At 42.3% G+C, this 25860-nt stretch overlaps 1 protein-coding gene across 2 annotated transcripts in view; it reads left to right on the top strand.

Moving 5' to 3' along the window:
* The window catches only part of LOC129853969 (cadherin-23-like), a 565813-nt gene that overhangs the window by 289154 nt on the left and 250799 nt on the right, over positions 1-25860 (top strand). For both annotated transcript variants that reach the window (XM_055920546.1, XM_055920536.1), the window contains exons 12-13: positions 2433-2582; positions 10268-10426. In XM_055920546.1, the coding sequence (XP_055776521.1) occupies positions 2433-2582; positions 10268-10426 (309 nt within the window). The remainder of the gene's footprint in view (positions 1-2432; positions 2583-10267; positions 10427-25860) is intronic.

Below are 25860 nucleotides of genomic sequence, written 5' to 3'. Positions count from 1 at the left end.
AATACACAGTCATCCAGAACAGCTGATGCTCCCATGCATGCCTCAGTGTTGCTTGCCTCGAAGTGAGCATAGAAGTGATTTAGCTCGTCTGGTAGACTCGTGTCACTGGGCAGCTCGCGGCTGTGCTTCCCTTTGTAGTCTGTAATAGTTCGCAAGCCCTGCCTAATAAGACGAGCGTCGGAGCCGGTGCAGTATGATTCAATCTTAGCCCTGTATTGACGCTTTGCCTGTTTGATGGTTCGTCGCAGGGCATAGCAGGATTCCTTGTAAGCTTCCGGGTTAGAGTCCCGCAGCTTGAAAGCGGCAGCTTTACCCTTTAGCTCAGTGCAAATGTTGCCTGTAATCCATGGCTTCTGGTAGGGGTATGTACGTACAGTCACTGTGGGGACGACGTCCTCAATGCACTTATTGATAAAGCCAGTGACTGATGTGGTGTACTCCTCAATGCCATCGGAAGAATATCCGAACATGTTCCAGTCTGTGATAGCAAAATAGTCCTGTAGTTTAGCATCTGCTTCATCTGACCACTTTTTTATAGACCGATTCACTGGTGCTTCCTGCTTTAATGTTTGCTTGTAAGCAGGAATCAGGAGGATAGAGTTGTGGTCGGATTTACCAAATGGAGGGTGAGGGAGAGCTTTGTACGCGTCTCTGTGTGTGGAGTACAGGTGATCTAGAATTTTTTTCCCTCGGGTTGCACATTTAACATGTTGATAGAAATTTGTTAGAACTGATTTCAGTTTCCCTGCATTAAAGGTTGAATGTTTGAAGGGGTACGGCACTATAAAAAGTTTGGGAACCACTGCTGTAGGGAATATGGTGCTATTTGGGAAGCAGCCAGTGGCTCTCCGTCAGTCTGATGTTCAGGTCCATTTAGTGGGGTCCAATCTTCACTTATTCATCTTTCCATGGGTTTATTTTTTCTGTCCCTTGTTCATTCTTATTTATTATAGTTTTTTTTCTGCAAAAAAAGAGAACACTCCAGGTTAAATGATTATTGAACTCTGAAACAATTTTCTCTCTGCGGATCAATCGTTCTCCCCACTGTCATCACGAGCAAATGGATTCCTGCAGAAATAGAAAAAGGGGCCTTTATAATTGGCTGTGGGTGACGAGACACAGTTCATTACCGTGCCATGCATTCACAGTGGTGTGTGGGGGTCTGTGCATGTATTTGTGTGTGTGTGTGCTTGCATGCATGCGTGTGTGTGGAGACCACCAGTCTGGGGAAGTTAGAGCTGCTACTCTGAGACACTATCTAATCTCTGACCCTGCATCTCAAAGACACAGAGAAGAGAGAGAATGAGATAGATTACAGGTAGAGGTAGTGAGAGATGATAGAGGAGCAAAGTGACATGTAGAGATAATAAAAGAAGAAATGTGCTTGGATGGAACCAATAAGGGTTGAATACATGCGTGTGACTGGCATCGATCGAGCGTTTCCATTTCTCACTGCTTTGAAAAGGCTTGTGCTCAGAGTCAGAATAAAGTCAAATACATTTTCTCTCTCACACACTACAGTGCGAATGGCGTTTTTTTCTTGTACATGCTAGTAGTATGTACACCAGAGGTGGGCAAAATAAGTCCTAAGTCGATTTACAGCGCCCACGGTGGATTTAGCAACAACAATAAAAAATGTCACTGAATGTGCCGCTTAGTTCATAGAACCGCGATTACGTGAGTAACCTCCAAGGTACGCCATATCAGCGGTTTCTGTTTTCCTCCTACAAATTTGGATCTAGCTTTTGATTGGTTGGAGTTATTTGCCAATATATTTATGATGCATTTTATTCCCTTTGTGATACAAAAATAATAATAATAATAATACACCTTTACAATATTTAAGTAATTTGACATATTTTGTTATTAGCCTCATGAACATAAACTTGTTTGTAGTTTGTATCTAGAATTGTTAGAAAGGCCATAAAATGAAAACAATTCGTATTGGTTGATATTGCTAAGAAAATATCTAGATATGGCCCTCGAGCCAAAAGTATTGCCCACCCCTGGTGTACATGCTAGTAATGTGTACATGCTAGTCTGTAGGAGGACATGCGATGAATGTATGCTACTGCACAGCATCTGCAACTTGACTGATTAAGGAGGATAGTCGTTACTTTTTGCCACAGATGTTGTTGCCATAGTACTGTATTAATACTTTTATGATAGATTAATTCAGATGTTTAATTACATGATCTGTGCTTTTGCACCAGGGCTGCATACCTCTTTTCTTTTAACAGGAACAGTTACCCTTTATCAACATTTCTGTTTTCACATTAGTGTAAATATACGGGATTTAACAAAAGATCTAATTTCCATCCATAGTTCGTAATTCAGCCCCACATCTCATACGGCAGCTTTTCTTCTCATCCCTTTGAATCTTTAATCAATATCTAACTCTCTTTTCCTTTTGACTCCATCCTCTCCTCTAGGGAGTGAACAGTATGTTTCAGGTGTTCCTATCGGGGAATAACTCGGATCACTTCACCATCTCACCCACAGCGGTGCAGGGCCGTGCTGACATCAGGATGAGGGTGGACGTGCCTCTGGACTACGAGAACATCCAAAGATACAGCTTCTCTGTAAGTTCACTCCAAACACACAAGCACAAACTTGCTTACGGCATGTTTTTATCTCTGTTACAAACAAACTATCAGTAACATGTACTGTACAAGCAAGCAGTAAGCAAAGACACTATGGGCGGGTGTCCCTGGAATCAGATTAAAGGGGTGATTGCTACATAAAATATTTTACTTTCACATTAATGACTCAAAGAACCATTTGAGCTTTTCAATGGTTCTTTGCCGTTCACAAAATGGTTATTTGCTCTTTTAGTGATAATTAAAATGTAGCTCTTTTTGTGCAACCATGAGTGGCCAGTTTATCGAATGTGTTGTGTTATGCCATTACATATTATATATGACCAGTGATAGTGTCTTGTGAAATGATTACTGAAGAGCCTTGTGCCAATTGAGAGTGGTTGACTTAATCAGTCAGTGATTCTCAATTATCTATATAGCTGTAGCTTACTTGATTCAACTTGTGAATTAACACAATATCTCTGGATATATGTTTTTGACCCCTTTTTCTCCTAAGTGTTGTGATAGCCAATTGGTCGTTACAGTTTTGTCCCATCGCTGCAACTCCCGTACGGACTTGGGAGAGGCAAAGGTCGATAGCCATGCGTCCTCCATAACACGACCCTGCCAAGCCACACTGCTTCTTGACACACTGCTCGCTTAACCCAGAAGCCAGCCGCACAAATGTGTCCGAGGAAACACCGTACAACTGCCAACTGTGTCAGTGTGCATGCGCCCACCATAGGAGTCGCAAGGGCGACAAGGACATCCTGGCCGGCCAAAACCTCTCCTAACCCGGATGACGCTGGGCCAATTGTGCGCCGCATCATGTGTCTCCCGGTCACCGCCAGCTGGGACACAGCCCGGGATCGAACCCGGGTCTGTAGTGAAGCCTTAGTGCCTTAGACAACTGGATTTTTAACTATTATAATATGGCTGACCAGAACAAAAAACCCTGTATGGTTCTTCAATTGTCTCTACAAAGAACCTTTCAAAGGGTCTTTATGAACCAACCATAAAGAACCATAAAAAAAGTTTATATAAAGAACCATAAAAAGGGTTCTATAAAGTTCTATAGTCCCAAAAAGGGTTGCAACCATAGTGGAATCCTTTTTTGGTGCAATATAGAAACTGTTTTAATGGTTCTTTATAGCACCAATTAGAATCTTATGAGCATGATTCTTTATTGAACCTTCAAAAAAGGGTTCACTATAGCACAAACAGATGATGCTATGGTTACAAGCCAAAGATCCCCTGTCTGGTACTTTTTAGAACCATTATTTTTTAGAGTGTACACTCCCCTCCTCCAAGGTGCATGGTTGAGTAACCGTGTGGTAGCCGGCTAGTGATGGCTATTTAACAGTCTGATAGCCTTGATTATCTTTTTGGCTTTCCTGTGACATCGGATGCTCTCAATTGTGCATCTGTAAAGGTTTGTGAGGGTTTTAGAGGCCAAGCCAAATTTATTCAGCCTCATGAGGTTGAAGAGGTGCTGTTCCGCCTTCTTCACCACACTGTCTGTGTGGGTGGACCATTTCAGATTGTCAGTGATGTGTATGCCAAGGAACTTGAAGCTTTTCACCTTCTCCACTGTGGTCCCGTCAATGTGGATAAGGGCGTGCTCCCTCTGCTGTTTCCTGAAGTCCACGATCAGCTCCTTCATAGGGAGAGATTGAATATGTCCGTGAAACACTCCAGCCAGCTGGTCTGCGCATGCTCTGAGGATGCGGCTAGGGATTCTGTATGGGCCGGCAGTTTTGCGAGGGTTAACACACTTAAACGTCTTACTCAAGTCAGCCACGGAGAACGAGAGCCCATAGTCCTTGGGAGCGGGCCGTGTTGGTGGCACTGTGTTATCCTCAAAGCGGGCGAAGAAGGTGTTTAGCTTGTCCGGGAGCAAGATGTCGGTGTCCGCAACGTGGCTGGTTATCCCTTTGTAATCCGTGATTGTCTATAGACCCTGCCACATACATCTCATGTCTGAGCCGTTGAATTGCAACTCCACTTTGTCTCTGTACTGACGTTTTGCCAGTTTGATTGCCTTACGGAGGGAATAACTACACTGTTTGTATTCAACCATATTCTTAACCTTGCCATGGTTAAATGGGGTGGTTTGCACTTTCAGTTTTGCGCGAATACTGCCATCTATCCACAGTTTCTGGTTTGGGCAGGTTTTAATAGCCGGCTAGTGATGGGAACAACATCCCCTATACACTTCCTGGTGAACTCAGTCACCGTGTCTGTGTATGCGTCAATGTTATTCTCAGAGGCTACCCGGAACATATCCCAGTCAGTGTGATCAAAACAATTTTGAATCATGGATTCCGATTGGTCAGACCAGCAGTGAATAGACCTTAGCACGGGTACTTCCTGTTTGAGATTATGCCTATAGGAAGGGAGGAACAAAATGGAGTCGTGATCTGGATTGCGGGAGGGCCTTGTAGGCATCCTGGAAGGGGGAGTAACAGTGGTTGAGCGTTTTTTCAATGTGAGTACTACAGTCAATGTGTTGATAGAACGTCTGTAGAGTTTTCCTCAAATTTGCTTTGTAAAAATGTTGCTCTTTATTCCAGCATTTTGGATTTGAGATCAAATATTTCATATGAAGCAGAATGTCACTTTATATTTGATAGTATTTTCATACATATCTGTTTAACCGTTTAGAAATTAAAGCACTTTGTGTATCTAGTCCCCCCTTTTGAAGTACAGTATTGTAAGAAATTCACTTAACTTCTTATGGCTGCAAGCCCGACGTCGGTACACCTATGACAACACCCCCCCCCCCCCCACACACTGATTAGCATCGCGTCACAATTAAATAGTAGCATCTACATATCATTAAATCACAAGTCCAAGACACCAAATGAAAGATACAGATCTTGTGAATAAAGCCACCATTTCAGATTTTTTAAATGTTTTACAGGGAAGACAAAATATGTAAATCTATTAGCTAACCATGTTAGCAAAAGACACCATTTTTCTTTGTCCACCATTTTTTCTCAACACCAGTAGCTATCACCAATTCGGCTAAACTAAGATATTGATAGCCACTAACCAAGAAAAAACCTCATCAGATGACAGTCTGATAACATATTTATTGTATAGGATAGGTTTTGTTAGAAAAATGTGCATATTTCAGGTATAAATCATAGTTTACAATTGCACCCACCATCACAAATCGACTAGAATAAATACACAGAGCAACGTGTATTACCAATTTACTCATCATAAAACATTTCTTAAAAATACACAGCACATAGCAATGGAAAGACACAGATCTTGTGAATTCAGACAATATGTCAGATGTTCTAAGTGTTTTACAGCGAAAACACAATAAATCGTTATATTAGCATACCACATATGCAAACGTTACCCGACCATTGATTCAAGCCAAAGAGAGCGATATCGTTATCATCGCCAAAATATATCAATTTTTTCACTAACCTTCTCAGAATTCTTCCGATGTCACTCCTGTAACATCATATTACAACATACATATAGAGTTTGTTCGAAAATGTGCATATTTAGCCACCAAAATCATGGTTAGACAATGACAAAAGTAGCCCAGCTGGTCAGAAAATGTCGTGCGCCATATTAGACAGTGATCTAGTCTTATACATAAATACTCATAAACGTGACTAAAAAATATAGGGTGGACAGTGATTGATAGACAATTTAATTCTTAATACAATCGCTGACTTACATTTTTTAAATTATCCTTACTTTTCAATACAGGTTGCGCCAAGCGAAGCTACATCTAACAAAATGGCGGCATAAGCGATTAACATTTTTCGACAGAAACACGATTTATCATAAGAAATTGTTCTTACTTTGAGCTGTTCTTCCATCAGAATCTTGGGCAATGAATCCTTTCTTGGGTCTAATCGTCTTTTGGTCGAAAGATGTCCTCTTGCCATGTGGAAATGCCCACTGCGTTCGGCATGAACTGGAAACGTGCTCAGAGGTTCAAAGTGTCTCAGAAAGTAATGCCTCAAAATCGCACTAAACGGATATAAATTGCTATAAAACGGTTTAAATTAACTACCTTATGATGTTTTTAACACCTATAACGAGCAAAAACATGACCGGAGAAATATTACTGGCTAAACTAAAGCTTGGAAAAAGAGCAGGTCCGTGTCCACCTTGCATCAGGCGCAGCTGGAAAAGGGACACTACCTACACGTTGTGCTGTTTTATAGAGGCTCTGATTGCGCAATCGACTCCATTCAAAGCGTCACCACGTAATGACATCCAGGGGAAGACGTAAGCAGTGTTTGTATCCTCATAGCATTCACAGGGACCTTTAAACTGACTCCAGATCAGGGGCCAAGATGTCTGAAATCTGACTCCATGTCAGGGAAAGTGCTGTAGAATGAGTTCTGTTCCACTCAGAGACAAAATTTCAACGGCTATATAAACTATAGAGTGTTTTCTATCCAATAATAACAATAATATGCATATTGTACGAGCAAGAATTGAGTACGAGGCCGTTTGAAATGGGCACCTATTTTCTGGCTACTCAATACTGCCCCTGCAGCCCAAACAGGTTAAAGTGTATACATTTTTTCAAAAGTTTAGTATTTGGTCCCATATTCCTAGCACACAATGACTACATCAGGCTTGTGTCTCTACAAAGTTGTTGGATGCATTTGCAGTATCCTCTCTGCAAAAGGTTCTACCTACAAGTATTCCCCTATGGCAATGGTCACCAACCAATCTCCAAGGCATTCTTAGTCGATCACCAAACATTTCCGAGCGATAATCCTTTCATTCCATTTTTTAAATTTGCACCCGATTCAGCTGGCCTGCGCGTGTTCCCATTTTGAACCATTTCATATTTTTTTATGTACAAATGCTGGCCATGTCTGCAGCAACGTAGCAGGTGTAAAAGAAAGCTACAGCAAAGCTGATACTGACTTTTGTCACGTTCTGACCATAGTTATTTTGTATTTTCTTTGTTTTAGTGTGGTCAGGGCGTGAGTTGGGTGGGTTATCTATGTTTTGTGTTTCTATGTTGGGTTTGTCGTTTGGCCTGATATGGTTCTCAATCAGATGCAGGTGTTTGTCATTGTCTCTGATTGGGAACCATATTTAGGTAGCCTGTTTTGTCTTTTGGTTTGTGGGTGTTTGTCTTCCGTGTCAGTGTTTGTCGCCACACGGTACTGTTTCGTTTGTTCACTGTGTTTATTGTTTTGTTGCAGTGTTCAGTTTTGTTTAATAAAAAGACGTGAACACTTACTACGCCACACCTTGGTCCGATCCTTCTACCTCCACAGACGATTGTTACAACATTTCTAAACTTTTAAAACCATGACTAGAAAGAGACTGTCAACGAATACAGCAAAGAGCTGCTGTTTTATAAGTTAGTGAGATGTTTAAGCTTACTCAGCACTGTCAAAACCTTCTATTCAACACTTTTATAAGCCATAAAATGTGTGTTCTCCCTACTTACACTCGCACTACAACCAGCACTGCAGCTGCGATGAGTGAGTAGGGAAGTGGATAGATAGGCTTTCAATGTCTCTGGTCATAGGAGTAACAACATTAATTTGTGCAACGGGCAGAAAAAAATGTGGTGGTACTCGAGTTTCGCTATCAGCTGGAAAACGGTGTTCCATTTTGGTCAGTGTCAGTGGAGGAAAGGGAGAGCAGAGGGATGAGAGGCAGACCCTCAGTCTGCTGCCCTCCCCCTCCACTGAGACTGACCATCAGATGTAAGCCCAACAAAATTTTAAAAAGTGATTTATTAAAATGTATGCTCACAAGTAATACAACAACTGATCTATTACCAGTGTGATCGTATAGCCTACCTCAAATATTGGTCTGAGAACAATGTATTGGCAGGGCAATTCAAGTGAAACCAATTATGGTATAATGTTTTGGGCCTACGGCCTACTGCACACAACTCATAACTACAGTACTGTTTTTACATAGGTTAATGTTGCATAGGCTTGTGTTAAGTCATGTAAAAAAATATATATATTTAGATCTCGGCTTGTATTTTGACTCAAGTGATCTCGACTCAAAAAAGGTTGGTGACCACTGCCCTATGGAGACAAGCCGAACAACTCTCTATGGTTCTAATAAGCACCTTTTTTTCTAAGATCGCACTGAAGAATAAAATAAAATAAAATGCAATCCTACGTGCAGGCCTGATTTGGCCTGTATACCATGAGTTTCAGGCCACTGTATTATGGTAAAGCTAAAAAATAAGGTCTTATGAGAGTGTATTTATTGTACTGTCATAACATTTGCCTAAAACCTCACTTGGTGAAGGCCACAGGACTGAAAATTAATGAATTCAACAACAACGTCTATGTCCCGAACAAATACAGTCATGGGTGGTAACTCTTCAATTCACTTGAAAAGGCAAGGCACACTGGGAAATTATATTGGAGGCATGTCGTAGTTACACAAAATGTTCAAGCTGATACAACTCAAATCTGGACCCCCTACAGGGTGACAGTGGCTCTATTAGTTTGAGTTGTGATAACAAAATCACTTTAAGTAAATGTACTCATATATATTAAGTGCAATGGGCTTCCTCAAAAGTTTGGAGTAATGACAACACAATGGAGTTTACAGTGTATAGCTAGAAATACAGTATAGGATCTGACTAATGCCACCTTAGGTGGAACACGTTGTCATGTGTGCTCCCTCTCCGGCCTCTAGGTCACCAGGCTGCTCGTTATGGCGCACACCTGTCACCATCGTTACGCGCACCTGCGCGTCTTCAGACTCACCTGGACTCCATCACTTCCCTGATTACCTTCCCTATATATGTCACTCCTTTCGGTTCCTTCCCCAGGCGTTATTGTTTCTGTTCCAGTGTCATGTTTGTGTTTCTTATTTTGTGTTTAGTTGAGTTTATTTATTGAAACACTCACTCCCTGAACTTGCTTTCCCTGACTCTCAGTGCGCTCAATACACACGTACTGTACATACAGTACATTTGTACTGACAGCTAATCATTGGCTTGCGAGAAATGTACTGTATGTTTTGATTCTACTCTCATGAGATTGTCCCTGTAAACATAATGACTGTATACAAACTAAGAATAATGCTGCCACATTTCAGTTATGCGACAATGCCATAGCAGAAGACACTGTCTAGCTCAGGCTTTAAAACTCATTTAAAAATCAGCACTCAGTGCTGCAGACTTGGTTGAGCATTTAAATGTATATTGTGTTACTTCAAATTACCCACCACTATTTACTGAAACATTTGATATTGTGTTTTGGATCCTTAAAACTGAATAAAGTTTGACATTTTTTAAACTAATTTCAGTCTGTTAATTAAGTTGAAAACAAAGTACATGAGCATATGCATAGAAAGTGGATACGCATGGATGCATGTCACAATGGTAAAATGTAAAAACAACTGAAGATACTTTGTCATTTTCAGTTATTGACACGGTAGCGCTGCTGTAGTTAGCAAAATAGTGTAGAAATGATTGCTAACTAGCTAAGCATATTGGCTGACTGTGGGGCAAAACAATTCACTTATTTACCATTAATAAGTCACCGCTGATCTCTTTGCTGGCAAATGCAACACCGTACTAAAATTGCCCAGGTGTCTCCAGTAATGTTGACCTTTTGATGTTCTATCACGTCTCCACTTCCTTCCTACCCTATGTCTAGAATATTGATGTGTTCAAGTGATCAGAGACTCTGCTCTCTCTTTTTCAGCTATATGCCAATGAGTCCATTTCAGAACATGTGGGTTTTGCCCGTATCTACATTGACCTGATCAATGAGAATGACAACCGGCCCATCTTCCTTAAACCCCTGTATAACATCAGTCTGCCTGAGAATACACCCAGAGGAACCTCTCTGCTACGCATCCAGGTAAGCTTATCACTGCAACACGCTAGCTATAACAAACTGTAACAAACACTCCCTGAAGCACACTGTCTCATGCTGTTGTATGGTGTCTGTTGTGCTGTAACACCCATTGCCTAGCAGTGGAGACTCCTCAGAGGAGCAAGGAGAGGACCATCCTTCTCAGTATTTTTTTTTATTTTTTTTTATGTACATTCAAAAAAAACAACATTTTTAAATAAAACGATACTAAATATAATCACTTCACCAAATACTTGATTAAAAAACACTATTTTGCAATGAAGGTCTACAGTAGTCTCAACAGCACTCTATTGGGTAGCACAATGGTGTAGCCGGAGGACAGCTAGCTTCCATCCTTCTCTGGGTACGTTGACTTCAATACAAAACCTAGGAGGCACATGTTCTCACCCCTTTCCATAGACTTGCACAGTAACTATGAAAACTTCTGGAGGACGTCCTCCAACCTATCAGAGCTCTTGCAGTATGAACTGACAAGTTGTCCACCCAGTCAAAGGATCAGAGCATGAATCTAGTACTGAAAGCATAAGGTACAGCTAGCTAGCACTGCAGTGCATGAAATGTGGTGAGTAGTTCACTCAAAGAGAGAGAAAGACAATAGTTGAACAGTTTTGAAAAAATTTATTTCTTCATAAATGAAGGAGAAGCAAGAGAGGGAGTGTTTTTTTCACATTTTTTTCACAAATATACATTTTAGCAAATGTATAAAAAACTTAAATAACTTTTTACATAACTATTCAGAACCTTTGCTATAAGACTCGAAATTGAACTCAGGTGCATCCTGCTTCCATTGATCATCCTTGAGATGTTTCTACAACTTGATTGGAGTCCACCTGTGATAAATCCAATTGATTGGACATGATTTGGAAAGGCACACACTTGTCTATATAAGGTCCCACAGTTGACAGTGCATGTCAGAGCAAAAACCAAGCCATGAGATCGAAGGAATTGTCCGTAGAGCGCCAAGACGGGATTGTGTTGAGGCACAGATCTGGGGAAATGGTACCAAAACATTTTTGCAGCATTGAAGGTCCCTAAGAACACAGTGGCCTCCATCATTCTTAAATGAAAGAAGTTTGGAACCACCAAAACTCTTGCTAGAGCTGTCCGCCCGGCCAAACTGAGCAATCGGGAGAGGAGGGCCTTGGTCAGGGAGGTGACCAAGAACCGATGGCTGAGCTCCAGGGTTCCTCTGTGGAGATGGGCGAGCTTTCCAGAAGGACAACCATCTCTGCAGCACTCCAGCAATCAGGCCTTCATGGTGGAGTGGCCAGACGGAAGCAACTCCTCTGTAAAAGGCATGACAGCCCGCTTGGAGTTTGACAACATTCACCAAAAGGACTCTTAGACCATGAGAAACAAGATTCTCTGGTCTGATGAAACCAAGACGGAACTCATTGGCCTGAATGCCAAGCGTCACATCTGTAGGAAACCTGGCACCATTCCTACAGTGAAGCATGGTGGTGGCAGCATCATGCTGTGAGGATGTCTTTCAGCAGCAGGGACTGGGAGACTAGTTGGGATCAAGGGAAAGATGAACGGAGCAAAGTGCAGAGAGATCATTGATGAAAAGCTGCTCCAGAGCGCTCAGGGCCTCAGACTGGAGGGGAGGTTCACCTTCCAACCAGACAACAACCCTAAGCACACACACAAGACAATGCAGGATTGGCTTCGGGACAAGTCTCTGAATGTCCTTGAGTGGCCCAGCCAGAGCCCGGACTTGAACATATGTGTGAAGTCCTTCAAGACTATTGGAAAAACATTCCTCATGAAGCTGGTTGAGAGAATGCCAAAAGTGTGCAAAGCTGTCCTCAATGCAATTGGTTGCTACTTTGAAGAATCTCAAATATAAAATATATTTTAATTTGTTTAACACTTTTGGGCTCATTACATGATTATATATGTGTTATTTCATAGTTTTGATATCTTCACTATTATTTTATAATAAAGAAAATAGTAAAAAATAAGGAAAATGTGTTTCCAAACTTTTGACTGGTACTGGTAAGCTGACCACGACTCCATTTTGTTGCTTCCAGCCTACAAACAGAAACTAAAACAACAAGCTCCCTCGCTCAGGTCTGTTCAACTCTGGTCCGACCAATCTGATTCCACGCTTCAAGACTGCTTCGATCACGCGGATTGGAATATGTTCCGTATTGCGTCCAACAACAATATTGACGAATACGCTGATTCGGTGAGCGAGTTCATTAGAAAGTGCATTGACGATGTCGTACCCACAGCAACGATTAAAACATTCCCAAACCAGAAACCGTGGATTGACGGCAGCATTCTGAAAGCGCGAACCACTGCTTTTAACCAGGGCAAGGTGACCGGAAACATGACCGAATACAAACAGTGTAGCTATTCTGCTATTCTCTCCGCAAGGCAATCAAACAAGCTAAGTCCCAGTATAGAGACAAAATAGAGTCGCAATTCAACAGCTCAGACACAAAAGGTATGTGGCAGGGTCTACAGTCAATCACGGATTACAAAAAGAAAACCAGCCCCGTCGCGGACCAGGATGTCTTGCTCCCAGACAGGCTAAATAACTTTTTTGCTCGCTTTGAGGACAATACAGTGCCACTGACACAGCCCGCTACTAAAACCTGTGGGCTCTCCTTCACTGCAGCCGAGGTGAGTAAAACATTTAAACGTGTTAACCCTCGCAAGGCTGAAAGGCCCAGACGGCATTCCCAGCCGCGTCCTCAGAGCATGCGCAGACCAGCTGGCTGGTGTGTTTACGGACATATTCAATCAATCCTTATCCCAGTCTGCTGTTCCCACATGCTTCAAGAGGGCCACCATTATTCCTGTTCCCAAGAAAGCTAAGGTAACTGAGCAAAACGACTACCGCCCCGTAGCACTCACTTCCGTCATCATGAAGTGCTTTGAGAGACTAGTCAAGGACCATATCACCTCCACCCTACCGGACACCCTAGACCCACTCCAATTTGCTTACCGACCCAATAGGTCCACAGACGACGCAATCGCAACCACACTGCACACTGCCCTAACCCATCTGGAGGTTCCAAGAAGGCGTAGCAGTCGGACGTGTGTTTGTCTTGTCTTGTCCCGTCTTGTCCCGCGTAAATAGTCCTCGTATTTTTTGTATACATTTCGTATATATTTTAATTTCACTTTCCATCTTAGAACTGAATATACATTCCCGCAACCCGCCTCACCCAATGTGGTACGGATCTGCTATTTTTTCTACTTTAGAACCGTAACCCCAATCAGAAGCTAGCCAGATAACTAGCTACTAGCTAGTAGTCAGTTAGCCACTGCTGCGGTCTTCGCCCTTAACTCGGACACCAGCCAGCTTCAGCTCGGGCAAATACCTGCCAGTCTGCAGGCGCGATATCAACCCAGAGAATATAGGACTGCTTTTTCTCTACCACATCACCGGATTCCTGACGCAAGCTCTGGACAATTACACCGGATCATCGTCGCTAGCTAGCTGCAACCAGGTGGCTACTACTGGCTAATACCTCTGTCCCGAAACAAGCACCAGTTAGCCTTGAGCTAGCCTCGAGCTAGGCCCATCTGCCGGCTAGCCGAAGAGGCCTACCAGCGAATTATTGGGCTACAATACCTCTTTTGCCAATTGGACTGGACCCTTTATTGCCGACACGGAGCCCCGCCGATCCATCACGACTGGTCTGCCGACGTAATTGTCCGAGGTGGTTTCAACAGGCTTTTCCATTGCGACGTTTCTGAATACCCATCTGCTAATTATTAGCTGTCTTATCGGCTGCTATCTAAATAAATATACCGGACAATTTTTATTTATTTTTTCCTGGGTCACTATATCTATTTTGCCAATTGTATCGATCCCCTCTACCACACGGAACCCCGCTAATCTACCGACGGAAACGAACGAGGTGACAAAAAATAAAAAATAAAATAAAATAAAAACAGACCTCCATCCTATGTTATCTTGCTACCGATAGCCAGCTACCCGGCCAGCTGTCTGGATCGCCGTGCCCCCAACCAACCTCTACTCACTGGACCCTTATGATCACTCGATTAAGCATGCCTCTCCTTAATGTAAATATGCCTTGTCCATTGCTGTTCTGGTTAGTGTTTATTGGCTTATTTCACTGTAGAGCCTCTAGCCCTGCTCACTATATATCCAACCTCTCAGTTCCACCACCCACATATGCGATGACATCACCTGGTTTCAATGATGTTTCTAGAGACTATATCTCTCTCATCATCACCCATTACCTAGGTTTACCTCCACTGTATTCACATCCTACCATACGTTTGTCTGTACATTATTCCTTGAAGCTATTTTATCGCCCCCAGAAACTTCCTTTTACTCTCTGTTCTAGACGTTCCAAACGACCAATTCTCATAGCTTTTAGCCGTACCCTTATCCTACTCCTCCTCTGTTCCTCTGGTGATGTAGAGGTGAATCCAGGCCCTGCAGTACCTAGCTCCACTCCTATTCCCCAGGCGCTCTCTTTTGATGACTTCTGTAACCGTAATAGCCTTGGTTTCATGCATGTTAACATTAGAAGCCTCCTCCCTAAGTTTGTTTTGTTCACTGCTTTAGCACACTCTGCCAACCCAGATGTTTTAGCCGTGTCTGAATCCTGGCTTAGGAAGACCACCAAAAATTCTGACATTTTCATCCCTAACTACAAGATTTTCAGACAAGATAGAACGGCCAAAGGGGGCGGTGTTGCAATCTACTGCAAGGATTGCCTGCAGAGTTCTGTTTTACTATCCAGGTCTGTTCCGAAACAATTTGAACTCCTACTTTTAAAAATCCACCTCTCTAAAAACAAGTCTCTCACTGTTGCCGCCTGCTATAGACCACCCTCTGCCCCCAGCTGTGCTCTGGACACCATATGTGAACTTATTGCCCCCCATCTATCTTCAGAGCTTGTGCTGCTAGGCGACCTAAATTGGAACATGCTTAACACCCCAGCCATCCTACAATCTAAGCTTGATGCCCTCAATCTCACACAAATTATCAATGAACCTACCAGGTATCACCCCAATTCCGTAAACACGGGTACCCTCATAGACATCATCCTAACCAACTTGCCCTCCAAATACACCTCTGCTGTTTTCAACCAAGATCTCAGCGATCACTGCCTCATTGCCTGTATCCGTAATGGGTCAGCGATCAAACGACCTCCACTCATCACTGTCAAACGCTCCCTGAAACACTTCAGCGAGCAGGCCTTTCTAATCGACCTGGCCGAGGTATCCTGGAAGGATATTGATCTCATCCCGTCAGTAGAGGATGCCTGGATATTTTTTTTTAATGCCTTCCTCACCATCTTGAATAAGCATGCCCCATTCAAGAAATTTAGAACCAGGAACCCATGGTTCTCTCCTGACCTGACTGCCCTTAACCAACAGAAAAACATCCTATGGCGTTCTGCATTAGCATCGAACAGCCCCCGTGATATGCAACTTTTCAGGGAAGCTAGAAACCAGTATACACAGGCAGTTAGAAAAGCCAAGGCTAGCTTTTTCAAGCAGAAATTTGCTTCCTGCAACACAAACTCAAAAAAGTTCTGGGACACTGTAAAGTCCATGGAGAATAAGAACACCTCCTCCCAGCTTCCAACTGCACTGAAGATAGGAAATACTGTCACCACCGACAAATCCATTATAATTGAGAATTTCAATAAGCATTTTTCTACGGCTGGCCATGCTTTCCACCTGGCTACCCCTACCCCGGTCAACAGCACTGCCCTCCCCTCTGCTACTCGCCCAAGCCTTCCCCATTTCTCTTTCTCCCAAATACAGTCAGCTGATGTTCTGAAAGAGCTGCAAAATCTGGACCCTTACAAATCAGCCGGGCTAGATAATCTGGACCCTTTCTTTCTAAAACTATCTGCTGAAATTGTTGCCACCCCTATTACCAGCCTTTTCAACCTCTCTTTCGTGTCGTCTGAGATTCCCAAAGATTGGAAAGCAGCTGTGGTTATCCCCCTCTTCAAAGGGGGAGACACTCTAGACCCAAACTGCTACAGACCTATATCTATCCTACCCTGCCTTTCTAAGGTCTTCGAAAGCCAAGTCAACAAACAGATTACCGACCATCTCGAATCCCACCATACCTTCTCCGCTATGCAATCTGGTTTCAGAGCTGGTCATGGGTGCACCTCAGCCACGCTCAAGGTCATAAACGATATCTTAACCGCTATCGATAGGAAACAGTACTGTGCAGCCATATTCATTGACCTGGCCAAGGCTTTTGACTCTGTCAATCACCACATCCTCATCGGCAGACTCGACAGCCTTGGTTTCTCTAATGATTGCCTCGCCTGGTTCACCAACTACTTCTCTGATCGAGTTCAGTGTGTCAAATCGGAGGGTCTGTTGTCCGGACCTCTGGCAGTCTCTATGGGGGTGCCACAGGGTTCAATTCTTGGACCGACTCTCTTCTCTGTATACATCAATGATGTCGCTCTTGCTGCTGGTGAGTCTCTGATCCACCTCTACGCAGACGACACTATTCTGTATACTTCTGGCCCTTCTCTTGACACTGTGTTAACAACCCTCCAGGCGAGCTTCAATGCCATACAACTCTCCTTCCGTGGCCTCCAATTGCTCTTAAATACAAGTAAAACTAAATGCATGCTCTTCAACCGATCGCTGCCTGCACCTGCCCGCCTGTCCAGCATCACTACTCTGGACGGCTCTGACTTAGAATATGTGGACAACTACAAATACCTAGGTGTCTGGTTAGACTGTAAACTCTCCTTCCAGACTCACATCAAGCATCTCCAATCCAAAGTTAAATCTAGAATCGGCTTCCTATTCCGCAACAAAGCATCCTTCACTCATGCTGCCAAAAATACCCTTGTAAAACTGACCATCCTACCAATCCTCGACTTCGGTGATGTCATTTACAAAATAGCCTCCAAAACCCTACTCAATAAATTGGATGCAGTCTATCACAGTGCCATCCGTTTTGTCACCAAAGCCCCATATACTACCCACCACTGCGACCTGTACGCTCTCGTTGGCTGGCCCTCGCTTCACACTCATCGCCAAACCCACTGGCTCCAGGTCATCTACAAGACCCTGCTAGGTAAAGTCCCCCCTTATCTCAGCTCGCTGGTCACCATAGCAACGCCCACCCGTAGCACGCGCTCCAGCAGGTATATCTCTCTGGTCACCCCCAAAACCAATTCTTCCTTTGGCCGCCTCTCCTTCCAGTTCTCTGCTGCCAATGACTGGAACGAACTACAAAAATCTCTGAAACTGGAAACACTTATCTCCCTCACTAGCTTTAAGCACCAGCTGTCAGAGCAGCTCATAGATTACTGCACCTGTACATAGCCCATCTATAATTTAGCCCAAACAACTACCTCTTTACCTACTGTATTTATTTATTTTGCTCCTTTGCATCCCATTATTTCTATCTCTACTTTGCACCTTCTTCCACTGCAAACCAACCATTCCAGTGTTATTTTTTTTACTTGCTATATTGTATTTACTTCGCCACCATGGCCTTTATATATATATATATATATATATATATATATATATATATTTTTTTTTTTTTGAATTTTATTTATTTATATATATCTTTTGTTTGCCTTCACCTCCCTTATCTCACCTCACTTGCTCATATTGTATATAGACTTATTTTCACTGTATTATTGACTGTATGTTTGTTTTACTCCATGTGTAACTATGTGTTGTTGTATGTGTCGAACTGCTTTGCTTTATCTTGGCCAGGTCGCAATTGTAAATGAGAACGTGTTCTCAATTTGCCTACCTGGTTAAATAAAGGTGAAATAAATAAATAAAAAATCTGGACAAGAGGAATACCTATGTGAGAATGGTGTTCATCGACTACAGCTCAGCATTTAACACCATAGTACCCTCCAAACTCGTCATCAAGCTCGAGACCCTGGGTCTCGACCCCGCCCTGTGCAACTGGGTCCTGGACTTCCTGACGGGCCGCCCCCAGGTGGTGAGGGTAGGTAACAACATCTCCACCCCGCTGATCCTCAACACTGGGGCCCCACAAGGGTGCGTTCTGAGCCCTCTCCTGTACTCCCTGTTCACCCACGACTGTATGGCCATGCACGCCTCCAACTCAAATCATCAAGTTTGCGGATGACACTACAGTGGTAGGCTTGATTACCAACAACGACGAGACGGCCTACAGGGAGGAGGTGAGGGCCCTCGGAGTGTGGTGTCAGGAAAATAACCTCACACTCACACTCAACGTCAACAAAACAAAGGAGATGATTGTGGACTTCTCAGCCAATTAGCTCCCCGCCCACTCAGCCTGTCTTTTCAGCCTTACTGATAGTTAGACGTGAGAGAAAAAGTACATCTAAGCATTGTCAGGAAAATAACCTCACACTCAACGTCAACAAAACAAAGGAGATGATTGTGGACTTCAGGAAACAGCAGACGGAGCACCCCCCTATCCACATCGACGGGACAGTAGTGGAGTAGGTGGAAAGATTTAAGTTCCTCGGTGTACACATCACGGACAAACTGAATTGTCCACCCACACAGACAGCGTTGTGAAGAAGGCGCAGCAGCGCCTTCAACCTCAGGAGGCTGAAGAAATTTGGCTTGTCACCAAAAGCACTCACAAACTTCTACAGATGCACAATCGAGAGCATCCTGTCGGGCTGTATCACCGCCTGGTACGGCAACTGCTCCGCCCACAACCGTAAGACTCTCCAGAGGGTAGTGAGGTCTGCACAACGCATCACCGGGGGCAAACTACCTGCCCTCCAGGACACCTACACCACCCGATGTCACAGGAAGGCCATAAAGATCATCAAGGACAACAACCACCCAAGCCACTGCCCGTTCACCCCGCTATCATCCAGAAGACGAGGTCAGTACAGGTGCATCAAAGCAGGGACCGAGAGACTGAAAAACAGCTTCTATCTCAAGGCCATCAGACTGTTAAACAGCCACCACTAACATTGAGTGGCTGCTGCCAACATACTGACTCAACTCCAGCCACTTTATTATGGAAATTGATGGAAATTGATGTAAAAATGTATCACTAGCCACTTTAAACAATGCCACTTAATATAATGTTTACATACCCTACATTACTCATCTGATATGTATATGTATATACTGTACTCTATATCATCTACTGCATCTTGCCACCTTTTCTAATACTTGTAATAATGGAAATTGGTGGAAATTGATGTAAAAATGTATCACTAGCCCCTTTAAACTATGCCACGTTATGTTTATATACCCTACATTACTCATCTCATATGTATATACTGTACTCTATACCATCTACTGCATCTTGCCTATGCCGTTCTGTACCATCACTCATTCATATATCTTTATGTACATATTCTTTATCCCTTTACACTTGTGTGTATAAGGTAGTAGTTGTGGAATTGTTAGGTTAGATTACTTGTTGGTTATTACTGCATTGTCGGAACTAGAAGCACAAGCATTTCGCTACACTCGCATTAACATCTGCTAACCATGTGTATGTGACAAATAACATTTGATTTGATTTGATTACTGTAGCTCTAGTCGATGCTGTTGGTTCATTGATTGTGCAGGGGCGGCTCACAGTTCGCCTACAATTATAGTGAATTTGTATTTGATTTTGAATAGGTAATTTTTTATATTTTCATAATTACTTGGGTGACACTAACTTAAGCTATACAGAATATCTCACCACCATGCATTTCCATCTCCTACTCTCTCTCCTTTATTCATTTTTTCAAGCGTGCTGAGGGGCTGTCAACAGTTTAGTGAAATATGTTTTGTTGCGAAAATATGTTACTATGTATCCGAAACAGACTTGACTTTGTTTCCCAAATTAAGCGCTGTGTAGCTGCAGAAACAGGGTTGGAGAGCCCATGGGCGGAATATCACCTGTCACGCAGTGAGAGCATGCTCTTCAAACAGTGGTTGATGCATGAAGTGAAATAGGTGCTCTTATATTTATAGTGGAGCATATTTATTTATGCTCCACTATAAAACCGAGGTAAGCGGAAAGCGTGCAGCCCCCATTCGCTATTCGAGTGCATACAGATGACATTCCTTTTTCCCCCTGTTCCTGCTCATTTGATAAAGGGCCATTCTAAAGGGAATATATCTTACATATTAGTAAAGACAAGATTAAATTGAAAATAGTATGATGGGTGAAAATATGATCACTTGATGAGAGATAAGCTGTGCAGCCTGAGGCAAGGAACAGAGCGCAAACTTTCTCAAATCATTGATTGCTTAAAGTCGCATCATGCTGCCCATATATGTTTTGATTCCTAATACATTCTAAGGTTTGTATCAGTCACAACTAAAGTTGACAAATAACTCTAAATCTAGCATATAGGACCTGTTTCAAATTATGACTTTGACGCTCAACATAGCAACTTCATATGCGTACTTGCTTTGGAATGGGAAAAATATCCTTTCTCTTTATTTCTGCTAAGTTCAATTATATTCTTCTTACTATAAAATCATATAATGGGATGGAACTTATAAACATATATTTTCAGATAAGTAAACAAGCCTACAGCCTATGGCATGGAGCTTAGCCAGATAACAACTCATATTCTGTTCTTTTGAAATAAATTTTCTTCATATATTCTTTAGACATGATCAAAACAAATAATGTATTTTTTGTGATGGTGTATATTAAATTGTTTTATTGTACTTTTTTAAATGCACACTGTACAAAAATATAAACGCAATATGCAACAATTTTAAGGATTTTACTAATAAATTCATTAGGCCTTGATTTCACATGACTGGGAATACAGATATGCAATCTGTTGGTTGCAGAGACCTTAAAAAAAGTAGGGGTGTGGATCAGAAAAACAGTCAGTATCTGGTGTGACCACCATTTGCCTTATTCAGGGCGAAACAAATCCTTCCCGTAGAGTTGATCAGGCTGTTGATTGTGGCCTGTGGAATGTTGTCCCACTCCTCTTCAATGGCTATTCGAAGTTTCTGGATATTTGCGGGAACCGGAACATGCTGTCGTACATGTAGATCGATAGCATCCCAAACATACTCAATAGGTGACATGTCTGGTGAGTATGCTGGCCAAGCAAGAACTGGGAGCTTTTCAGCTTTCAGGAATTGTGTACAGATTCTTGCGACATGAGGGGCATTATGGGCATGAGGGGCAAGGTCATGCTGAAACATGAGGTGATGGCGGCGGATGAATGGCACGACAATGGGCCTCAGGATCTCGTCACAGTATCTTTGTGCATTCAAATTGCCATAGATGAAATGCAATTGTGTTCTTTGTCCGTAGCTTATGCCTGCCCATACCATAACCCCGCCACCACCGTGGGGAACTCTGTTCACAACGTTGACATCAGCAAACCGCTTGCCCATTCGCTCTCTGCCATCTGCCCGGTACAGTTGAAAATGGGATTCTTCCTTGAAGAGAACACTTCTCCGGCGTGCCAGTGGACATCGAAGGAGAGTATTTGCCCACTGAAGTTGGTTACAATGCCAAACTGCAGTCAGGTCAAGTTCCTGTGCAAATCCACAGTTTCATCAGCTGGTCTCAGACGATCCCGCAGGTGAAGAAGCAAGAGTGGACGTCCTGGGCTGGCGTGGTTAAACGTGGTCAGCGGTAGTGAGGCCAGCTGGACGTACTGCCAAATTCTCTAAAATGACGTTGGTGGCATCTTATGATAGAGAAATTAACATTACATTTTCTGGCACAGCTCTGGTAGACATTCCAGCAGTCAGCATGCCAATTGCACACTCCCTCAAAACTTGAGACTGTGGCTTTGTGTTGTATGACAAAACTGCACATTTAGAGTGGCCTTTTATTGTCCCCAGCACAAGGTGCATCTGTTTAATGATCAGGCTTGGAACTCCTTACAAAATACTTTTAAACTGGAATAACTTGTCCCGATTGGCGTATTTAAATCATTGTTAAAGAATTTTGAGGCTGATTCACTGACCTGTCAATGTTTTTAATTTGCTGTTTTATGATTTTGTTATACTCTTGTGAATTCTGTTTTTTTTACTATATTACCTGTAGTTTTCCATGTTGTCTGTCTGTTATTGTGTAATGACTTGGTACTGCCTATCTTGGCCAGGATGCTCTTGAAAAAGATATTTCAAATCTCTATGAGCCCTTCCTGGTTAAATAAAGGTTAAATATATATATATATATATATATTTTTAAATGCTGTTTAAAGCTTCTTGATATGTCACACCTGTCAGGTGGATTGATTATCTTGGCAAAGGATAAATGCTCACTAACAGGGATGCAAACACATTTGTACACACAATTTGAGAGAAGTACGTTTTTTGTACATCTGGAACATTTCTGGGATCTTTTATTTCAGCTCATGAAACATGGGACCAACACTTTACTACTAGCCACTGTCGCTAGCTAAAAACACACATCTGGGCGTGCATCATGTGCATCCTAGTACCTCACCATCATCTATATCCTGACCGAGCAGTGAGAAGGTTACCTAGGCTGAGTCCCAAATGGCAACCCACTCCCTACATAATGCATTGCGTTTGACCAGGGCTCATTTGGGATGCATACCCAGTTATCAGCACAGAGTCCACATAATAACTCTGGATTATTATTCATTACCATTCATTTCAAACACACACACACACACACACACACACACACACACACACACACACACACACACACACACACACACACACACACAGAGTGACTGGCCATCTCCTCTGACTAAACAGATGTTTCTCCCACTCCTCCAGGCTCTGTCCATAAATACCTGTTAGAGCTCGGACAGCTTTATGGCTGACACACATACACAGTCCTGTGTCACCCTGCCTTATCATTCACTGCCTTCCCTCAAGTTCAGCACACGGCCAGAGCAGAGAATCACCACGCTCAAGCCCAACAGACAGTCATCACACACATCTCACTCTTTTGTGTGTGTGTTTGTGTCTGTGTGTGTGCAAGTGCATGCGTGCATGTATATGCACATGTAAAACCCTGTACAAGCTTCACGTGCGTGGATCTACGCACATACACTACCGTTCAAAAGTTTGTAGTCACTTAGAAATGGCCTTGTTTTTGAAAGAAAAGCACATTTTTGCTGCATTAAAATAACATCAAATTGATCAGAAATACAGTGTAGACATTGATAATGTTGTAAATGACTTTTGTAGCTGCAAACAGCAGATTTTTAATGGAATATCTACATGGTTGCTGATAATGGGCCTCTGTACAACTATCACTCCTGTGTTCCAATGACACGTTGTGTTAGCTAATCCAAGTTTATCATTTTCTAAGGCTAATTGATCATTAGAAAACCCTTTTGCAATTATGTTAGCACAGCTGTAAACTGGCTTGCTGGTTAAAGAAGCAATAAAACTGGCCTTCTTTCGACTAGTTGAGTATCTGGACCATCAGAATTTGTGGGTTCGATTACAGGCTCAAAATGGCTAAAAACAAAGACCTTTCTTCTGAAACTCGTTAGTCTCATTAGTCTAGTGAAGAGGTTACTCTGGGATGCTGGCCTTCTAGGCAGAGTTGCACAGAAAAATCCATATCTCAGACTGGCCAATAGAAATACAAGATTAAGATGGGCAAAAGAACACAGACTCTGGACAGAGGAACTCTGCCTAGAAGGCCAGCATCCCGGAGTCGCCTCTTCACTGTTTTCATTGAGAGTGTTTTTTTGCGGGTACTATTTAATGAAGCTGTCAATTGAGGACTTGTGAGGCGTCTGTTTCTCAAACTATACACTCTAATGTACTTGTCCTCTTGCTCAGCTGTGCACCGAGGCCTACCACTCCTCTTTCTATTCTGGTTAGCAATGATCCCCAACATCTTAATAGAGCTTGAAGAATTATGAAAAGATTAGAGGCTCACCCAAGAAGACTTACAATTGGAATAGGTGCCAAAAGTGTTTCTAACATGTATTGACTGTGTGAATACTTATGCAACGAGTATATTTTAGTTATTTAATTTATATCAAACAAAACAAAAATATTTCTACCACTTTGACATTAGAGTATTTTGTGTAGATTGTTGACAAAAAAATGACAATTAAATGAATTTTAATCCCAGTTTGTAACACAATAAAATGTGAAGAAATCCAAGGGGTATGAATTCTTTTGCAAGGCACTGTATAACCTCTTAGCACTTCAGAGTGCCAATGTTAAATGTGAACAGACTTTTTAGGCTGCTCATTGCCACACCAAGAACTCAGTGAACCAGGTTTAAAAATGTTTTGCGACTAAAACCGAAAAGCAGTCTTTCTTATTGGACAAGTTCCGATATTACCTTTAGTTGATATGTTTGTTTGTTCATTAACAGTGTTGTTTACCACATTTTGACATTGTGTGGCCATGCCTCTAATCCACAAGCTACCAGGGTGTGGTGTATTCCAGAGTTTAGTATGTATCAGAGTGGTGGATTTTTAGGGGGAGGTCAGGCCGAGTAGATATAATAATTTATGCTACGCAAATTGAAAGGCACTTTTCACAGTGATTTTAAAATCACCAGACATTTTATTGAAATGCCTTGTTTAGGCAAATATTTATGATTCAACTGATTTATGGTTTATGTACGTACAACCCTTACCCAATGCATTACTCCATGCCCCTCAAACACATTCATGCATTCATGCACAAACACATTCATGCATGCACGCACACACAAATGGATGCACACACACACACACACACAAATACACACATACTGTTTAATATTTATCTGCTGTTGTGTTACTTATCATTAGCAATATTTATTGTGATTAAGTCTCTGTTCGGTTCTATCTTTCTCTCCATCTCAGTCTCCTTCTCTCCCTGTGGAGAGTTTAGAGTTTTTCCTATCAGTAAAATTGCTCGTTGTTTTTTCTCTTCCATTCGTTTGAGTGTGTTTGTATTCTTTCATTTCTTATTTATTGCCTCCAATCATATTTTCAGTTCCTCTCTTTCCTTTAGCCATTGTAGCACTAATGGATTTCAGGGTCTGTCAATGTGTTTGAGAGAAACAGTGTGTGGTGGGTGTTTGGAAAATATTTATTCACAATGGCCATTTTCTTCTCACTCATTGTTCTATTATCCTGTTCTCCTCTCAAGTCCCTCAGTCTTCTGCCCTTCCTTCTCTAGAAATAGGAAAATAACTCGTACATCTGAAGATACCTGTTGCAGGTGAATGGGAAATATTACACTGTAAAACGTACTTTCCGCTGTAAATTTACAGCATTATACTGGCATCAGAGTTGCGAGGTTAAACTGTAATGTTGCTTTACTGCAGGGATGCTGTAAAATGTTTTACATTAAGAAATATTATACAATTAATTGTAATAAATGAATTGAATTAATTTAAGAGGCAGGATTTGTATTTTATAGTATTTTACTGTAATTACATGAGATTGGTGCAAGCAGGTTGTAACAGTCCTGACCTATTTATGTTAGTTTTTTATGTGTTTATGGTCAGGGCGTTAGTTTTGGGTGGGCAGTCT

Source organism: Salvelinus fontinalis, chromosome 1, assembly GCF_029448725.1.
Source record: "Salvelinus fontinalis isolate EN_2023a chromosome 1, ASM2944872v1, whole genome shotgun sequence".
Classification (NCBI taxonomy): domain Eukaryota; kingdom Metazoa; phylum Chordata; class Actinopteri; order Salmoniformes; family Salmonidae; genus Salvelinus; species Salvelinus fontinalis.
This window is presented reverse-complemented; position numbering and strand designations above follow the sequence as displayed.